This window comes from Gopherus flavomarginatus, chromosome 8 (genome assembly GCF_025201925.1).
Source record: "Gopherus flavomarginatus isolate rGopFla2 chromosome 8, rGopFla2.mat.asm, whole genome shotgun sequence".
Taxonomy (NCBI): Eukaryota; Metazoa; Chordata; order Testudines; family Testudinidae; genus Gopherus; species Gopherus flavomarginatus.
This window is the reverse complement of record NC_066624.1, coordinates 57,917,854-57,936,226: the sequence shown is the minus strand read 5'-3', so window position 1 is coordinate 57,936,226 and position 18,373 is coordinate 57,917,854. Positions and strand designations below refer to the sequence as shown.

The 18,373-nt window shown below is 47.2% G+C and overlaps 1 protein-coding gene across 5 annotated transcripts in view; it reads left to right on the top strand.

Moving 5' to 3' along the window:
• HDLBP (high density lipoprotein binding protein) overlaps window positions 1-18,373 on the top strand; it is a 112,913-nt gene that overhangs the window by 43,715 nt on the left and 50,825 nt on the right. For 4 of the 5 annotated variants that reach the window (XM_050965356.1, XM_050965358.1, XM_050965361.1 and 1 more), the window contains 3 exons: window positions 15,281-15,348; window positions 16,643-16,755; window positions 17,831-17,985. In XM_050965356.1, the coding sequence (XP_050821313.1) occupies window positions 16,680-16,755; window positions 17,831-17,985 (231 nt within the window). In that variant the 5' untranslated portion in view covers window positions 15,281-15,348; window positions 16,643-16,679. Of the gene's footprint in view, window positions 1-5,952; window positions 6,032-15,280; window positions 15,349-16,642; window positions 16,756-17,830; window positions 17,986-18,373 lie in introns of those variants that run through there. The other variant, XM_050965357.1, reaches the window with a different exon arrangement.

Here is an 18,373-nt window from a genome sequence, read left to right as displayed (position 1 = left end):
CCTACCTGTCCCCTGACTGCCCCAACCCTTATCCACACCCCCACCCCCAGACAGACTCCCAGGACTCCTATGCTCCATCCAACCACTCCCCGCCCCTACAACCCTCCTGCTGCTCCCTGCCTGCCGCAACCTCTCTCCACACCCCCACCTCCTGAAGCCCCCCCCGAACTTCTGACTCATCCAACCCCCCCAGGTCCTTGCCCCCTGACCACCCCATCCAGAGACCCCCCATCCTAACTGCCCCCCCCAGGACCCTCCTTTTTCCCTGCTCCCTGACTGCCCTGACCCCTATCCACGCCCCCGCTCCCTGACTGCCCCCTCCAAAGACCCCTTCCCCTAGCCACCCCCCTAGGATCCCACCCCCTATCCAACCCACCCTGTCCCCTGACTGCCCCCCCCACCTTATCCACACACACCCCAGCCCCGGACCCCTTACCTTGAGGCTCCAAGCAGAGCCAGATACACTACCCCATGGGAGTGCACAGCCCCAGCCCTCAGAGTGCTGGACACGCGGCTGCAGGGCTCCGGGTGAGCGGGAAGCATCTTTCCCTCCCCGAGGGAGCACGCAGTCCCGGCCCCCAGAGCGCTGCACGTGTGGCGGCAGGGTTCTGGGTGAGCGGGAAGCATCTTTCCCTCCCTACAGAGCCAAACACTGTCCCGCGGGAGCACACAGCCCCGACCCCCAGAGCTCTGTGCGCGCGTCGGCGGGGCTCCAGGGGAGGGGAGAAGGTGGGGGAGGGGTCTGCGGCTTGCTGCAGTCGGCCCGGTGCTCCAGCCCGGGACCGCAGCTTGCTGTGCCGGGCAGGATTTTTAATGGCACGCGGAGTCCCAGCAGGCAGCCGCGTGCCATTAAAATTTGGCTCGCGTGTCGTCTTTGGCACGCGTGCCATAGGTTGCCAACCTCTGCCCTACACTCAAGTGTAGACAGTGGACAACTGAAGACAGTGGGGTTGTGTAGGTGTAACCTATGGCAGAATTTGGCCAATGGAATCTTTATTACTGGTGATGATGAATGAATCAGAAGGAACACAGCTTCACTTCCAGATCTCTGATGAGAACTTTTTTCCTATCCAGTTGTAAATGATGCAAATTTTGTTGGGAAGTCATTGATATAGGAAGTGCATAGAGAGTTGCATAAAACATTGAGTCACTTTTTACAGCAAACTACTTTTTTCTCTCTCTTTCCCCTCACCCCTCACATGGTGATCTATATTATCACAACCTTATCAAAAGTTTTCTTCCAGTGATAAACAATGTATCTGAGTGTATACCATGAAAACAAATTATTGGCTCCATGGAGTAACTTGCTTTGCTTGTGGGAGAGTTTCAGTCTTCTCTGACATGTGTAAGGCCTTCATTCTGAGTTCTCCTTCCACCTTCTTTTAAAACAGTAGCCTGCCTAAAAGAAATAAACAAGTACTTTCAAATCAGCCTTAGTACTGCCAAAATTGAGATCAGCAGAGCTGGTAAAGCTGGAACTCCCTCAATATAAACGAGAGGGAACTTGCAAGGTGTTCTTTATGACTAGTCCTCTGTTTTGGAACTCACTTCCCTCCTTAGTCTGCTGGGTCCAGATTCTCAAAGGTATTTAGACTTCTAACTTCCACTGATTTCAGTGAATGTTAGGATGTTAGAAGCCGAAATACTTCTGAGAATCTGTGCTGTAGAGCCTAGATTTGTTAATCTTTTGAGCATGCTGGAAAGCCCATCTTTTTTTCTGTTCTCTAATGCAACTGAGGTAGATATATTTATGGACAGTTCTCTTGCATTATTTTGTGATTTCAGTGTGTGGGATAAGCACCCAGAGCACAAGATGGGTGCTTATTAGTTACATTTTAGAAATTTTAAAATATAATGAATCATACATTTATATTCACCACTTTTTTTAGCACATTTGGGTTGAATTCAAAACAAGACCTGCAGTCCTTGGCTGCAGAACAAAGTATGCATCCCTTGCAACACCAGAAAACGCTTGAAAAGACCTTGGAAAGATCCCAGGTTGTCTGAGGGTGAATGTGGCTTGAAAGACCAGCATCTTTGCACCAGAAGTTGAGTGGCCAAGTTTTTCCCTTCCTAGAAATCTCTGTTCCTAAGGAGAGCAGGACTCGGAGAGGCTTCTTTCTCCCCATTTTTCCATTCTTAGAATGTCATGACATGTCCTGTTTTTAGGGCCTGACCCAGTGTCCCTGAGGGTTTTGCATCGTTTTGTGCCAGTTTCTGTGCATTCCTTCAGATTGGCCATATGCAGGCACTGTCTGCAGCTGAGCCGGGGAAACTGACAATAGGTTGCTGGAGCATATGTACTCATCAAGGACTGCTCCACTTGTCACAAGTTAACATCTTTCCCATGATGCCTAGTTGTTGGCTCTTCTTCTCACTAGTCCTCAAGCCAGTCTCCCTCTCTTTATGCAGCCAAATCCACACGGTATCAGGGAAGGGAGAGATGGGGCATTGCATGTCATAATAAGCGGGCACCCTCTTCTCCCCTGATGCCTCAGCTCTCCTGGCTGGGCCCTACCAAACCCACCGTATACATGCCTCCATGACAGATGGCTTGTTTTCAGTATGTGGTCACCCTGACAGAGAATGTTAAGAAGAGCAGGCTTTAAACAACCCTTCAAGAACTCTGTGGAGGGAAGGGACAGGGCCGGTTCAACCATTTAGGCGACCTAGGCAGTCGCCTAGGGCGCTGGGATTTGGGGGGCACCATTTTCTTTGGCAGCGCCTGCAGTGGCCGGATCTTCGGCTGCCCCAGTCACTGCCAGCATTTAGGCGAAGGGAGCTGGGGCAGGGGAGCACGGGGAGGGCCTTCTGCAGCAAGCGGGGGGGCGGTACACAGGGAAACTCCCCGCCCCAGCTCACCCCTGCCCTGCCTCCTCCTCGAGCACGCCGTGGCTGCTTCACTTCTCCCACCTCCCAGATTTGCGGCGCCAGTCAGCTTAAGCGCCACAAGCCTGGGAGGTGGGAGAAGTGAAGCAGCCACGGTGTGCTTGGGGAGGAGGCGGGGCAGGGGTGAGCTGCTTCACTTCTCCCCCCTCCCAGGCTTGCGGCACCTAAGCTGACTGGCGCCGCAAGTCTGGGAGGCGGGAGAAGAGAAGCGGCCACAGCGTGCTCAGGGTGCTCGTCCTTGTAGCAGGGGTGAGCTGAGGCGGGGAGGAGGTGTCTCAGGGCGGAGGGTGGAGTGCAAGGTGGAAGTTTCACCTAGGGCACGAAACATCCTTGCACCGGCCCTGGGAAGGAAAGTGACCATGGCAGGTTGCTCCCACTGGTGGTGTTGCAGTGGGAAGACAGGGAAATAGGTCACAACAGTCCTCAGAACATCTCTGAAGCTTTTTCTCTTTCTCTCTCTCTCTCTCCCCACCCTCCTCCTGTGGGAGGAGAGAGAGAGAGAGAGAGAGAGAGTGTGTGTGTGTGTGTGTGAGAGAGAGAGAGAGAACAGCCTGTGAAAGGTTTTTCCCACAACAGAAATCTCCACTCTAGAAGTAGAGGCAGTGATAGGTCCTTCTAGAACCTCCTCTGTCACAAAGCTTGGTGGCACACTCCATCTCATGCTGTGTGTTGCTGTTCTGTAGTTAGAGCCATATGGTTAAAAAGCCAAGCCACCCGAGGATTCCCTCTGAAGGATACGGTTGAGGAGATCCACAAACGTGTAATGTCTGGGAGACTAGAACTTCATGTGGATAACTACAATGTGATAGGTGTATGTGGACCCCTATCACTGATATGATGCAGTATGTCCCTAAGGAATGCCCTAGTGAGCTAGACAATGAGATGGAGATTTGGGGAAAGGAAGATAAATCCCAGTAGGGGTTTCTAGATGGGGATTTCATCTGGCAGTGCCTCCCTGCGCTGAGGGTAACCTGGGCAACGCTAGGCTACCTACCTGCACAAGAGCTAATTGGCTGTAGCTGAAACTAGGTGCACTCAGAGGCTTAAAAAGGACTTACTGTTTCACAGAGAAAATGGATGGAAATAAGGCTCTGATGCTCAAAGGTATTTAGGCTTGTAACTCCCATTTAAATCAGTGGAAGCTAGGAGCCTAAAAAGTTGAGTATGTGGGTCCAGCTTTCTGGCAATCAGGCCAGGGAGACACTAGAAATGCCTTGTTTAATATTGGTGTAGTGTTTAGATGCTGTTTAGTTGCATGAAGGGAATAGGGTCAGAGACTTTACATATGTTTGATTTTTGGTTGCACCTTAAACTATAAGGGAATCTGAAATGGCGAGAGGGGTTTCTCTGTTTTGCCTGGGACTTGTGCTGTGTCAAGCCAGCTGCATGGACCTTGCCTCTGCCACATAAAACAGCAGAAGTGAAAATGTGCTCGTAGGAGGACCAGTAGATATACAGTATACTGGGTGCTGAAGCATATTAAAGTTTATTGCTTTTAGCTTCCAGGGGATGGACTAGATTCCCTACTGGGTCTTTTCAATCTATTTAATTAAATACTGTCTGTATACATTTCACTCTATAAAAGTAGGGAACAACTGAGTTCTTTCCCTGAGGATTTTACAGCCTAAGTTAAACAGACGATACATTTCAGACATAATGTTTCAGATTACCCCCATCCCCACTCCAAAAAGCCCTCTACCCTATAGAGGCACTTTCTATACCTGATAAAGGAGAAGAGCCAATAACTCCATGAAGTCTGCTAGGAACTTCAAAGTTCCTCTGTGCTCAGCTGTTGCCATGGTTTAAGCAGACCTGAAGAAGAGCTCGGTGTAGGTTTAAAGTTTGTCTCTTTCACCAACAGAAGTTGGTCCACTAAAAGATACTATCTCATACTCCACCCCGCCCCCCCACTTCTCTCTCCCAGTTAAGGCACCTTAGTTTCATAGCCACCCATGCACAAGCTAGCATTACAGCTGGCTGCCTTTGACTGCCCTAACCCAATAGGATCAGGTACCCATGTTGTAGCTAGATGAACTGGAAGTGACCTTTCAGTATAAGATGAGGCAAGACTCAAATCCACAACTTCCAAGACTGTAGTAGAGCACCTCAACCATTCAGCTACCACACCTAGTCTTAGAGCGGGGACTTTGCTATTGCCAATCCATTGTACATGGAAAACCTTCAGATACTACAATGGTGGGCAGCAGGACAAAACCCCAAGATAGAAAAAACTCTAAAATCAACCAGATGAAGGTCTAATCTCTGTACCAAGCAAATGTATTTTTATATCCTTGTTTAGATTAATGTTGAGAAGTTTTACAAAAGTATGCTTTCAAGACAGGTGTGACTGAGTAGAGGCCAGCTATTTAGGGTGAGAAAGTTCAAAGCAGCACAAGACATTGTGTAAAGTGCTGTATGTAAAAGGTGAGCCATAGGAAACATAGGTGTTAAAATAGTACTAAGACCTTATGTCTTTGCTTTTCAGAACACTCTACAAACACTAGTGAATTAACACTAAGGGCTTGCCTACACAGGGAAAGCAGTAGAACTATAGTGGTATAATTTACCAGCACAGCTCTGTAACTTCCAACGTGGACATTGGTCCAGAAATCAAAGTGACTTTTTCCCTGTAGCTGATGTACCTGAACTTTCCAAATGGACAGATCAACCCTGACGCTTGACTGGACTGTCAGAATGTGGGGAAGTGGAATTGTGAGAGGGGGGGGCGCTCCTGGCTTCCAGCTAATTGGGGGTCACACCCGCAGAGCTCACCTCCTCCTACTTTGCAGACGGGAGGGAGACAGAGGAAGGTTATCATGCTGATCTTCGGGGCAGCTGAGGACCTACCGCCTCCGTCGAGAGCGGGAGGCGCTGGGAGCCAAGGTCTCGCAGCGGGGCCCAGCTCCTCCTTCCCCCTGAGGCCCGGCCGCCCCTCTGGACCGGACCGGGGCAGCGCCCTGCCGGCGGCGCTGCGGTGGCGGGGCCAGGCCGGGCCTGGAAGGGAAGGGGCATGGCTCTGACGTGCGTGGCTGGGATTGGCAGCCGCCCGCCCTATATAGCAACCGGGGAAGGTGCCTCGCAGCTTTCCCAGGAGCGTTTCGGGGCTTCTCCAGCAGAGAGAGCTAGCAGGGCACCGGCCGGAGTAAGTTGCATGCCAGGCGGGGGCCGGGGCTCGGGGCACCCTTCGGCCCTCGCCCGCTGCAGCCGAGGGGCCGGGTCGGGCCCGTGGCACCAAGTTGGCTGGAGAGGACGGCGCGGGCAGCGGAGCCAAGCTGCCGACGTGGAGGCTGAGACGCAGCGGCAGAGGAGGGAGCTGCCTGCCCGCGCCCCCTCCCTGCCCGGAGCCCCGCGCCGCTCTGAGAGCTTCACTCCCGCAGCCCCCGGGTGCCGCCGCTGGGGGGGAAAGACCTACGTGTCACTACTGCGCATGGGCCCGTGCTCGCCCGGCGGCGCCGTCGCCGCCGAACTTTGCACGAACTTTCTGCCCGGCCTTGTCCGGCGCGAGGTGGGGGCCGGTGACCCCCGGGGGAGCGGGGCTCGGTGCTGCAGCTGCCTGCGCGCCTGTCTCCCGTGCCGGGCAGGACGCTGTGCCCTGGCGCCGAGAGGGCTCGGGCTCGCTGCCTGCCCGCGGGGTGTCTCCTGGCTGGGCCCCTGCCGCCGGCGTTGTTAGCTGGGCGCCCACCTGCTGTTCGTGCGTTCGCTCGGTCTGCGCCTTGCACGTGGGGCTGTTCCCAGACCTGCTGCTCGCGGCGCCTGGCTCCATTTTCACTGTTTGTCTCTTTTTTTTTTTTTTTTTTTTTTTTCCCCTTCTCTTTTGCTCGAGGGGGGAGGGGTGCATCGCTGAATTAACGTGGGATTTTGATGATGACGCTGGCAGTGGCCGCAAGAGAGCAGCCAAGCACCCTCCCCTCCACCTCGGTTTCAGGGCTGCGTGATAATTCCCTTAAATCAGCCCAGCCCACATCCCTTCCATCCCCAGAACAGCTCAACAAACATTTAATAAGAAGGATGAAGTGTAACTTCATTGTGGTGTTGCTGCTAACTTTGTGTCGCTTTGACTGTTTTACTTTTTAAGATTGTTGCAAGCTAGTCATTTTTGAAGCTGGGATTGTGAAATTTCTGACATTGTTCATAGCTGATATTTGTAAGAATTGTACAAAGTTCAGTTGTCCCCCCCCCATCAGGATCTTTTCAGACTTACTTTAGTCTTTTAGACCTGTTTGTTAGAAACCACTCCATAGTTCGTTAATTTGCACAGCACATCAGAGGTTTTAGTGTGCACCAAGAAAATACCATCAGGTGGGTTAGCAGGGTTCTGGGTAGGTACTGTATATTTGTCTGAGTAGGGCTGGGTTTAATTAACTATCTTGATCTTATTTCTCTGTATGTATTTGGAGAAGATGAAATAATGACAGTAAATAAAAGCAAGGCATAAGGAGTTGGGGGAGGCTGGTTACAAAATCAATGTTCTGCTTTTAATTACTTGAGAATGAGAGTGGTTGACTCATAGACCCAATCTTATCATTTTGAAATTACTTTATCTGGAGTGTCTGGGTGGGACTGGGTGAGGATGGCTTTACAGACATTTAAGGAGGGGGGATAAAATGTTGTGGTTTCCGGGTTTGGGCTGTCTAGCAGGAGGGCAGATTTAGGTTTTGTCTAGACTGGGATTTAAAGGTGTACTGCTAACATGTTCTGTAATCTAATGTAGAGAAAGCACACGGTTTTTAATGTGTTCTCTGTGTGTTAAACCCTAGGAGGGAGCCTAACTTGCACTTTATAGTAGTATAACAAATGTTAAAGTATACAGGGTCTTGTCTGCACTGGACTCCTAGGATGTCAGCAACCGGTTATGCTTCTTATCCTAGCCTAGACAAGAGCCGGAGTTCCTGGATGGGATCTATATGAAAGGATGGTTCCCCTGAATGGCAATGTGTAGGTGAGACTGAGTAGCGGTCAGGCATGGCAGAGAGATTCTGGGTAGGTTTTATTAATGAGAAGGTTTTCTGGATGACTCTCCTTTTAGTGAAGAAAAAAGAGTGGAAGGCAGTGGTTCAAATACCTACCGCCAGAAGCTGACTAGAGGGGCTTTACATCCAGTTAGACCTGGTGTACAGAAATCTTTAATTGTAACAAAATGGCCTGCCTTGGGATCTTTCCAATGCCAGATCGGACGCGCAAAATGCTATTTGTCCGGTGTAACTTTTTTCCTTCCCCCCCCCCTTTTTTTTAAGTAAAATAATCTTTGTCATTCATTTTATGGTGAAGAGCAGGTGAGGTGCTTTTGTGCTTTAACTGGTGATTTCTCTGACAATTTTGCAAGGCTGATTTAAATAATTAGATATTAGTGTGACTAGGCTTTCAGTAATTTGGTCCATATAACTGCAAGTGTGGGGTTCTGGTATTTGTCTCTTTTTCCTTGCCCCCCTCTCCCAAGTGACTTCAGTTTTAGAGTCTCAGGTGACTCATTGCAAGCACTTCCTTTAAGAGGTTATTTCTATGTAGGTATCACAGTTAGAATGAATATCAGAATAACTTACTAGCTTTTCCCCTTAATGTTATCCTGTTACTCCTAGTTACCTTCCCTAAAGAATTCCTTTCCTTCCTTGGTGTGTGTCAAATACTTGTAGAAGATCATGTCATCTCTTAACCATACTGTAAATGTTACATGCCTCACAAATTAATCCCCATCGCCTCCTCATCATTTGGGTTGCTCTTCTGTAGTGAGGCTAAAAGTGAGACTCCAATTTGTCAATATCTTCCTAGTAATCTAGGTACACAGAACTGAACATAATATTCTTAGTGTGGTGCTCTCAGATCGAGAGAGATTGTTGCCTTTTTTTGCCTCCATGACATGATTACTCCTCATCTGCAGTTCAAAACTGACCTAGCCTTTTTTTTTCTTTGATGTATCACATTGCAAACTCATATAATTTGATCTCTGCTATCAACTCTAGCTCTTTCAGTATTACCATGTCCCTGGTTCCTCTCCAACTAGTGAATATCTGTTTGTCTATTCTTCTCCCCCTCCCCCATTCATTTTCAACCCTCCCCCTCCAATCTTTAGTCTCACTGTTATTGTGCCATAGATCACAAGGCCTAGAAAAGTATAAATAACTAGGGACTAGGCATCTTGGATGTATGTATCTATAAACTTGTTTGGTGATTTAAGGAGAAATGGATTAAACTTCATTGGAGTTGGGACTAGTACAGTAGCTTTACAGAGCACTTAAACACTGGTTAGACTAATACACAAATGAAGTTTGTTAATCAATTTATAATTGACCATATTGAAGACGACAAGGTTTTTGTAAGGGGCATTATCTGGTGTTTAACAACTCTTAATCTTTCTGGGTGGCCTGTTTTAAAGCTCAAGCTTTTGTGAATAAAGTAGTCTTGTAGATGCAGTTAACTAGGGAGGGATTTGATAGGTTTACTGGCCCTTTAAGGTTGCACCTCCCCGTCATCACTTTCCCCTCCCCCTCTCTGAAGCTATGAATGGTCACTGGTACAGGCAGTGCTGAGGTGGCATTTGCGAAAATTACTTTCTGCTCTACACTGACACTGCTTTCTCTGCAGGGAACTCCTAAAGTCTTTCTAAACTTCAGAATGGTTTGGAAGTCTGCCTGCAGCCCCTCACAGGTGTGCACATGTACAGATTTCAGATAGGCTAATTACTTATTTTTAAAAAAAAAAAACTTTTCTTCTCTCTTTACTTTAGACATAAGGCTTCACTTAAGCAAAATGTCCAGTCCCATTCAGAATCTGCTATGAATGCCTTTGTTAGAATATGCTTGCATTATAACAAATTGTCTGAATTACTCTCGATCTGTGTGTGATTGGGATAGATTGCTTTTCATCTGTCAAGTAACAATCTACTAGAAATGTTGGTAAGAGGAAGCTACAAAAAAAGAAAATCTTGTCAGTTTGAAGGCACCCAAAGCTTGAGTCAGTTTAACAGCTTCAGCCTTATAAGTGATATGTAAACCAGTCACCAGTATCCAATCATCCAGGGGTAGTCAATTATTTTTTGTCAAGGGTCCAGATTTCTTGGTCAAGGTATAATCCAGGTCCAGACTCCAGAGAAAATAATGATTAGTAAATAAAAAAAATTCAGGGTCCATTCTAAAGCATCTGGCTGTCCAGATTTGACCCACCATCCACCTATTGACTACTTTGTCTTAAACTGATTAAAGTATAGGCAAGATCAAAGGTATATTTGAAATGTAAGGTTTCGTGAAAAGAAATTGAAATAATTCTAAAGCTAGATTTGTGGGGGCTGAGATCAAGGATACTTTGTCGCATGAAGAACAGACTGAAATTTCCCCCAGATCAGATATTGCATTTATTAAATGCTGATGTAAGTTTACCCAACATGCCTGATGGGACAGTATGTTCTGTCCCACCTTTAACATCAAAAAGGGCACAGGCTGTATGGCATCTGTGAGGCAGCATAAAACACCTGAAATCAGAGACTGTCTTGAGAGGCTGCCTGACCAAGTGGGGCCAGAGTGATGGCAATCAGAGGCTGAAATTGGGAGGGCAAGGGTGAGGGAATGGGGAGAGAAGGCGCACTTCCAAAAATAGAAGGGCGGCTTGCATTCACTGTAACTAACCTGTCTGGACTGCATAACCTGTCTACCATGTCACCCTGCAAGACCAAACTGTTGTATTTTGATCTCCTCTTGTCCTTTTAATTAGACCGGTTGGATCTTCGATTGTCTTGGGGGGAATTTTCACAGACCATCCTGGAAAGGTGAATTAATTTTCAACCTCAAAGGAAAGTGTGGAGCCTGCACTGCTCTGTCGGGGCTATCAGGGTATGTCTACACAGCAATTAAACACCCATGGCTGGTCCTGACAGCTGACTCAGGCTTGGGGGCTTGGGCTACGGGGCTGTAAAATTGTGGTGTAGATACTTGGGCTGGAGCCTGGGTTTGGGACAGTGTTGCAGGGTCTCAGATCTCAGGCTCCAGCACAAGTCTGGATGTCTGCACCACAGTTTTACAGCTCTGCAGTCTGAGCCTGATGAGCTGCGAGTATTTAATTGCTTTGTAGACATACCCTACCTCAGAAGGATGCAGAACTAGGGACTCCACTCTCATAGTGGGTGTTGCTGTCAGGGCTGTGGTCTGACACGAGTACAGGAAACAACCACTGGCCATGGACGAGAATTGAGTTTTAAGGTGGAAAAGTTGGCTGTAGTTATAAAATAGGAGTGGTCAGAGAGGAGAAATATGCTATAATGTTCTTAACTAATCAGTCTCTAGGCTGGTTATATTTAGGAGTGCATCTATCTGAAAGCACTTTTTTCAGCATGTTTTGTAGAGTACGTGCAGTAAATACAGATGAAGTCCCTACTCTGAAGATGGGTAAGCAGGTCCATGAAGGGGATCACACCTTGGGATAAATAACAGTACACCAGAGCTTTGCAGGGTCGAAGGGAGCTGACCTCAGCCACCCTTTCTGTTTTCTGTGCATTTGATTATTTATGTGATGTAATTTAACTTGATTACCCAAATGAGAATCATTTTAATTAAAAATAGATTAAAATGGCAATGATTTGCTACTGCTGTCCAAAAATGCTGATCCTGTTGAAAATCTAAATTGTGGCTTGCCGTGTAGTCTCATATGTATTTGTTCTTGCATACACACATTCAGAACAAAATTTTAAGAAAAGCTGCTGAGAGTACCATGTTGTTCCCCTTTGCCTAGGAACTGCAGTTCATCCAATGGGCTTCTGAAATTTCCAGTGAAACAAAGCCATTTAAAACATGAGAACGTGGCTTGTTGGGTGAAAAGAAAGTATGGCCATACTTCCCTGAAAGGTGGGGCATCCCTTTGGTTTAATAAGTGGCCCATTATCTGAATGTATTGACTTGATGGCCACTTCAGTTCTGGCCTGGCATGACCCTCTGAGGACTGCAATGTATCTCACAGCTTGCGTAATTGTGGAGACTAACAATGTCCACTCAGTCTGCTCTACCAGTAACAGAGCAGTAATTCAAACTGCTAAACCTCAGGGATTCCTGTTCCTAAATACATTGCTCTGGTGTTGACTGCAAGGAGAATCACTGCAGCTGGTGTGGACTCAGTGAAACCAGCAGCTGTGCTCCGAAGTCCCTGTCAGATGGGCACTAAATTAGGTCACAGTGCACCAACACCTTGTCCTTAACCATAACCTTTGAGGAGCAGAGCATGTGCAAAGTTACCCACTCCTGCTTAGCAGGAAATTGTGTTCTTTTGGGAAATCTGAATCACTTCCAGACATCTACGCACTGCAGTCTTCAACATGAATGGATTCAGGTTCTAGGCAGTACAGAAATCTGCGATCTTTGTGTAGATTGTGACTGCTTATGGCCGGGATAGTAATATTCCTTCTGTATCCTTACTGCTATTCATGGGTCACGATTGGGTGAAGCCCTCTTCAGCCATATTCGTGTCCATCGTGTCACTATCTCTGGCTGAAACTCTGGGAAGGGTGTGACTTAACATACTTTTATTTGACTGTACCATCATGGCTTAACCTGCTTGGAGCTGTTAACCTTGATGTTATCACACTGACTCTGTCATTAGAATAATAGAATATTAGGGGTGGAAGAGACCTCAGGAGGTCATCTAGTCCAGCCCCCTGCTCAAAGCAGAATCAGCACCAACTAAATCATCCCAGCCAGGGCTTTGTCAAGCCAGGCCTTAAAAACCTCTAAGGATGGAGACTCCATTCTTACCATTGACGAGACTAGAGTTTGTTTCTTAACTTAGAATATTAGCCATACATACAAATATATTGGCATATTCCTTCCAGAACATGTTGCTGGCAGTGCTCTAATTTAACAGAATGGCTAGCTTCACCTTCCCTCAACCTTTTCCCTTTGTATTCCCTGCTGGCTACTATAACTATAATACAAATAACTTTAATGTTTGTTCTTCTTTGAATGCGTGTTCATCTCAATTCCAATCAGTTGTGTGCACGTGCATGTGTATAGTAGCTGAAAGATTTCTTCCCACCCCTCCCCCCCCCATAGCATCCGTCGGGTCAGCCTGGGCGCCCCCTGGGATTGCACCTTCATGGCACCTAATAAAGGGCCCTGCCAACCCGCCACTCACTCCGTTCCTTCTTTCCACCAGTGATGGTAGCTGGAACTTCCCCGTGCTCTTGCTTCGGCAAGCAGCTTAGCAGTAATTTCGGTTTTCGCTGTTAATAGTTTCCCCTCTCCTCCCCCTTATTTGCCACTGGGAGATGCCATGATCCCCCAGCTTCAAGACTTGCTAGGACTGCCTAAAAGTGAGCCCCATGCCTCCTGTTTATAGTGTCTGGGCAAGGGTCACCAAAAAGATTGCTGCAAGATCTGTTGGAAATTCTGACCAAGAACTCTAAAAAGTAGGCAGTGGCTAAAATCCTCCTCATGGAGGCAGCTCTCTGACCTCAGTCGGACCCAGGCGTTGGAGATCCCGCTTCCAGGACCTCTTTCTCCCCGTGTTCTACCCTAAGCCGCATTCCAGTAGCAGGGAGCAGACTTCACTCACTGGATGTCTGCAGGGCACTAGCCTTCTACATGGAGAGAACAAAGTCATTCAGAAAGTCGATCCAGTTATTCGTGGCAGTGGTGGACAGAATGAAAGGTCAGTCAGTCTTGTCACAACGCATCTCGTCATGGATAGCGTCCTGTATTTGTGAGTTCTATAAGCTGGGGGGGATTCTTGCACCTCCAATCACTGCGAACTGCACCAGGACACAGGCTTCATCAACAGTGTTCCTGGCTCGTGTTCCCACTCAGGATATCTGCAGAGCAGCGATGTGGTCCTCCATCCATACTTTTGCCACGCACTATGTCTCTGGCCTGCTGGATAGTCGCAATGCAGCCTTCGGACGAGCACTGCTCCACTCAGTGACAACTCTGACACCACTTCCTGAACTTGGGCTTGTGAATCACCTGATTGGAATTGACATGAACAAGCACTTAAAGAAAAAACGGTCATTCGCCTTCTTGTAACCCTTGTTCTTTGAGATGTGGTGTTCATGTCCATTCCAATACCCACCCTCCTACCTCTCTATTGGAGTAGCTAGCAAGAAGGAACTGAGGGGTTGGTGGGTCGGTAGGCCCCTCTTTTGGGCGCAGTGAAGGCGTGACTCCAGGGGGCACCCAGGCCAACCCAACAGATACTGCTAGGGGAGAAATCTTCCAGCTACTGTGCACATGCATGTGCACACACGTGATTGAGAGGTATTGTTCATGTCCATTCCAAAGAACAACAGTTATGAGAAGGTGAGTAAACATTTTTTGTAAAACCAAAAACTAAGGGAACCATCATGTGTCTAGGCCTGATTTAAGTTGGCCTTGGGAACAGTTGAAAGACTCCCAGAGATCTTCAATCAGTTTTGGATCAGGCCTTCACATTGTAGTGGGCTTGCTGCTCTTGTCCTTTCCTCCTCCTCCTCTTCCCCCACCCCCCTTAGTCAATCACCATCACTTATTGTGTCATATCTCGTTTAGATTGTGACCTCTTAGCAGCAAAGACTGAGTCTTGACTTTTGTGACACTTCTAGCATGCTTTGGGGCAGTCAAAGAAATGATAGAGGTACTGGCTTATTGAGAAGGTGGGGAAAGGATTTAGGAGATGTCATTTGTGGAACACTTAGTGAAAGCCTCTTCAAAGGAAAACTGCAGTACTTCGTGTAAAAGGTGGCCTTGTGCCTCCAACTGATGATTAGATGTTAGCTTTTGGGTTTGCCTATATGCTAACTTCAGAATCTCTGAAGTTCTAGGGGAAGCTCTCTTGACAAGGTGAGTATACCTGGCAGGGGGATTTAGAATATGTTTCAAGACTCAAGTTTAGTGTCTAGTGTGTTATAACCAGCATCTATCTGCATGCAGCTATGTCTCTCTGTCTTGGGTTCTGAGGAAGAGTCTGCATTGATTCACCCGGGCTTCACTCAGTTACATTCCTAACTTCTGACAACTGTCAATTTTATTGGCAGTTTTTCAGGTGGTTTCCTCCAACTAGATGGATTGCTGTTAATGCTGTGGTTTTCAACCCTGAAACTTACGATTCATATCCTACATCTGTTATTAATCTGCTGTATTTCAGTCTTACACTATATAGGCTTTTGTAGGCAGGGTAACCAAAAAAAGTTTCCTGTAGGATTTAGCTTTGTGCTGGTGATTCCCTATGGTTGTGGTTAAACAATATGGAGGTGATGCAGCAATCTGTAAGTTAGTGTTGGAGCTTCCTTGATGATGGGCAAGTTTGAGATGGCACAGAGGCTTACTTAGTTTGAAACAAAAAATACAATAAAGGCAACACTCTTGAAATTCTACAGGATTGGGGGGGTGTCATATTTTCTTTTGTCTAGGAGCAGATTTAATAACTGTTTTTTCTTTCTATAAAGCAAAAGCTGGCAGGCTGACAAACAGGCAGCTAACAGGACGGACTTTCTGGCTACTGACCATTTAGCTGGTAAGTTACTGTTAGACTTTCCTGTTCCTGGGCCACTTGCTCAGCAAAGAGAAATTACCAATGTTCTGCAGTGACCATCTGCCCACAGCTATCTTTTCTCATTATGGGCCTTTCTTGCATGATGGACCTGTACTTTAGAGAGCACCTTTCTGCAGTTTTATCCCATCAGAGCAATGTATGGTCATTTAATTTAAAAACAACCGAAAAACCCACCTTAATGATAAATGTTGATAGGATGATTAGAAGGTGCTAGTCTACTTGTGTTCCCCTCTTCTGTAGGCATAGGCTGTGGACATACCACCCTTCTGAACTCTGATCACTGAGTTTAGAATGTGGAATGTTGGGCTGTGTTAAGGTCAGTACGTTCTGTTACTGGATTGAATGAAAAGCTTGAGGCTGGGAGCTGCTATAGACCGCTTTGCTCCTTTAAAGCAACTGTTTTTCAGGGCTGTTTGTCAGGAGAGGGACTTAACTCCAATCTTGCTCATGAAGCAAGTTTCACACAGTTTGTATGAGTGTTGGTCATAGTGATTCTGGCTTGCCAAGCTAGGGGTGACGTGGAGCTGTAGTTGATCATGAAAGGGGATGAGGACTCAGATTACCAAGGATGAATCTGAGAGAGAACCTGGCTAAATGCTTAAAATCTAGATTTGTTGCTAATGTTTGTTCCGTGATAGTACTCCAAGCATAGAAAGCAGTGGGGAGAGGACAAGAGTCCACATAGTAGAAACCAGAGGCAGTGGCTAGGCAAGATACAGAACCTTCCTCAGTACTGTACTGTCCTTTGTGGTCACTGCAGAATCAAATCCATTGGTAAATAGGAAAAAATTATTGGAAGTGGATTTTGCATTTCCCTGCCATGCAGAAGTGTGGCTGCTAATTAATAGAGCCCTGCAAATCTGCAGATCTTCGCTGTATATCCGCGGACCATGTTTGCAGATTGAATGTGGATACAAATTTTCTATCCATGCAGGGCTCTACTAACGAACTCTTATTTTGTGTGTGTGTGTGTGTGTGTGTGTGTGTGTGTGTGTGTGTATACACACACACAAATGAGAAATGGTTTTCCCTTGATACTGACAAGAATCTCTTAAAGTCACTGCTTCCTTCCTGGGCATGGTATGGGGGAGGTGTTTTCACTTTTATGGAAGCTCTCAGGTAAACACAGTGGCTCCTTCACTCCAAATTAATTTTTAAACTAATCTCTTAAGTTCTGCCCATGGAGAAGTCCACCTCTCCCTGGTTTTGGTTATGGTGATGCTGATGGTAAGCAGTGCACCGTTCTCTCTCCCAGTGGCATACCCGGATTGTGTGTAGGTGGGAAATCGACAATGAGCTCTGTGGCAGTTTTGACCCAGGAGAGCTTCGCTGAACACCGCAGCGGCCTGGCTCAGCAACAGGTGAAAGGTAAGATGGTCACAAAGTTCCTATGAAATCCCACTTGATATTTGCTGCACACATAAGGTCCCTCCTGCTGCCTACAAGTGCTTCAGAATTGCAGGGTACTTGTGGGCAGCCAAAGGGGAGATCTCCTTATTCACAGTATGGTTGGGCCATCAGATTATGGTTACCCACCTAGAGCAGAATAGTAGTATTTCATATCTATTTTGCCCAGGTATAAATGCCCTGACAGAATCAGGCTCTCAGCCTCTACAAAGAATCCTCCTTTTAAGCAGATTGTGTCAACAGTGGTACATGCTGTAGAATAGGGTGTATCTGGGAGAGCAACACACAGTGATGAGGGAGTACTTGCTCTTTTAGTAACAGGGTCAGGCACCGGGGGCTCTTTCCTGCCACACACACACAGGTTTTCATGGCCACAGCTATGTAGGAGAAGCTACTGATGGACTCTGTCTCCCATCCTTTCAACACAGTGGGCCAACTCTAACTTGAGAAGAGTTGCATCTACTTCACAACAGGTCTTAACTTGGTCCAGTGTACCTAGAGCTCTTGCTAGTTCCCTAGTGGATCATACCTGAGCTCCCCCCGGCCCCTTGCCCAATATCCAGGATTTTGCTGGACTTTCTCTGCTCTGTTTGCTCCAACCCTCCATCTCCCTCAGTCTCTTCACCTCAGCTTGACTCCAGACTTGACCCTCCTACCTTCCTCTCCCTTGCCCTGTCTGCCTCATCCTCTTTACTTTTCTTTGCATATAGCTGATCCCCCTCTTAACTGAACCCACCTTAAGTAAATGTATATTGTAGCACTAATGTGCAGTTTGTTGCCATCACTTTTTTCATTCTGCTGGTGTGTTTTGCTCTTTCCCCCCACCTTGTGTTTGTCATGTCTAATTAGACTAATCTCTTTGGGGCTGGGACTTCTCTCTTTGTACCCTGTTCTGGGCTGGTCCTTGGGCACTGCAGTAGTAAACCTAATCATGCACAACCTGCTTCCGTCAACCCTACTTAAATAGACATCTGCAATGGGCATGAATGGGAGAATTGCTGGCAATTAAAACTTTGTATTGTTTGCCTCACTGCAGTTGCAGCTTTAAACTCTGAAGAGGAAAATGACCCTCCAACTTATAAGGATGCCTTTCCTCCACTTCCTGAGAAAGCTGCATGTTTGGAAACTGCCCAGGAACCGGCTGGTGCCTGGAGCAAAATTCGACCGATCAAGGCTTCTGTCATCACTCAGGTTGGTGGAAGCCAAACTTCTCATCTCCCCCCTCCTTCCCCCCGCAACAGTGTATCTCCTCTCCATTCCAAAAAGAATACAGATGAGCATCCCTTAAGAACTCATTAGGTAGTATGCTGAGGGAGGGTGGAGAATGGTTTCTTCCTCTCCAGTGACCCAGGGTACAAGGAGAAGAAGTACTGCAGGTGAAAGTGATATGCCAAGAGGGTTAAACCAAAGGGTGCTGCTTGCAGAGAGGAGTATGCCCAGCATTCCTGTGATAGAGCTTTCAGTGGAAGAAGAGCTAGCTAAAAGAGTCTTATTCTTGTCCATATACCCTCATTTCATAAATAGTATTGGTAATCCTGAGAATGGACAAGAATATCCCAAGTTCTAATACCTAATAATA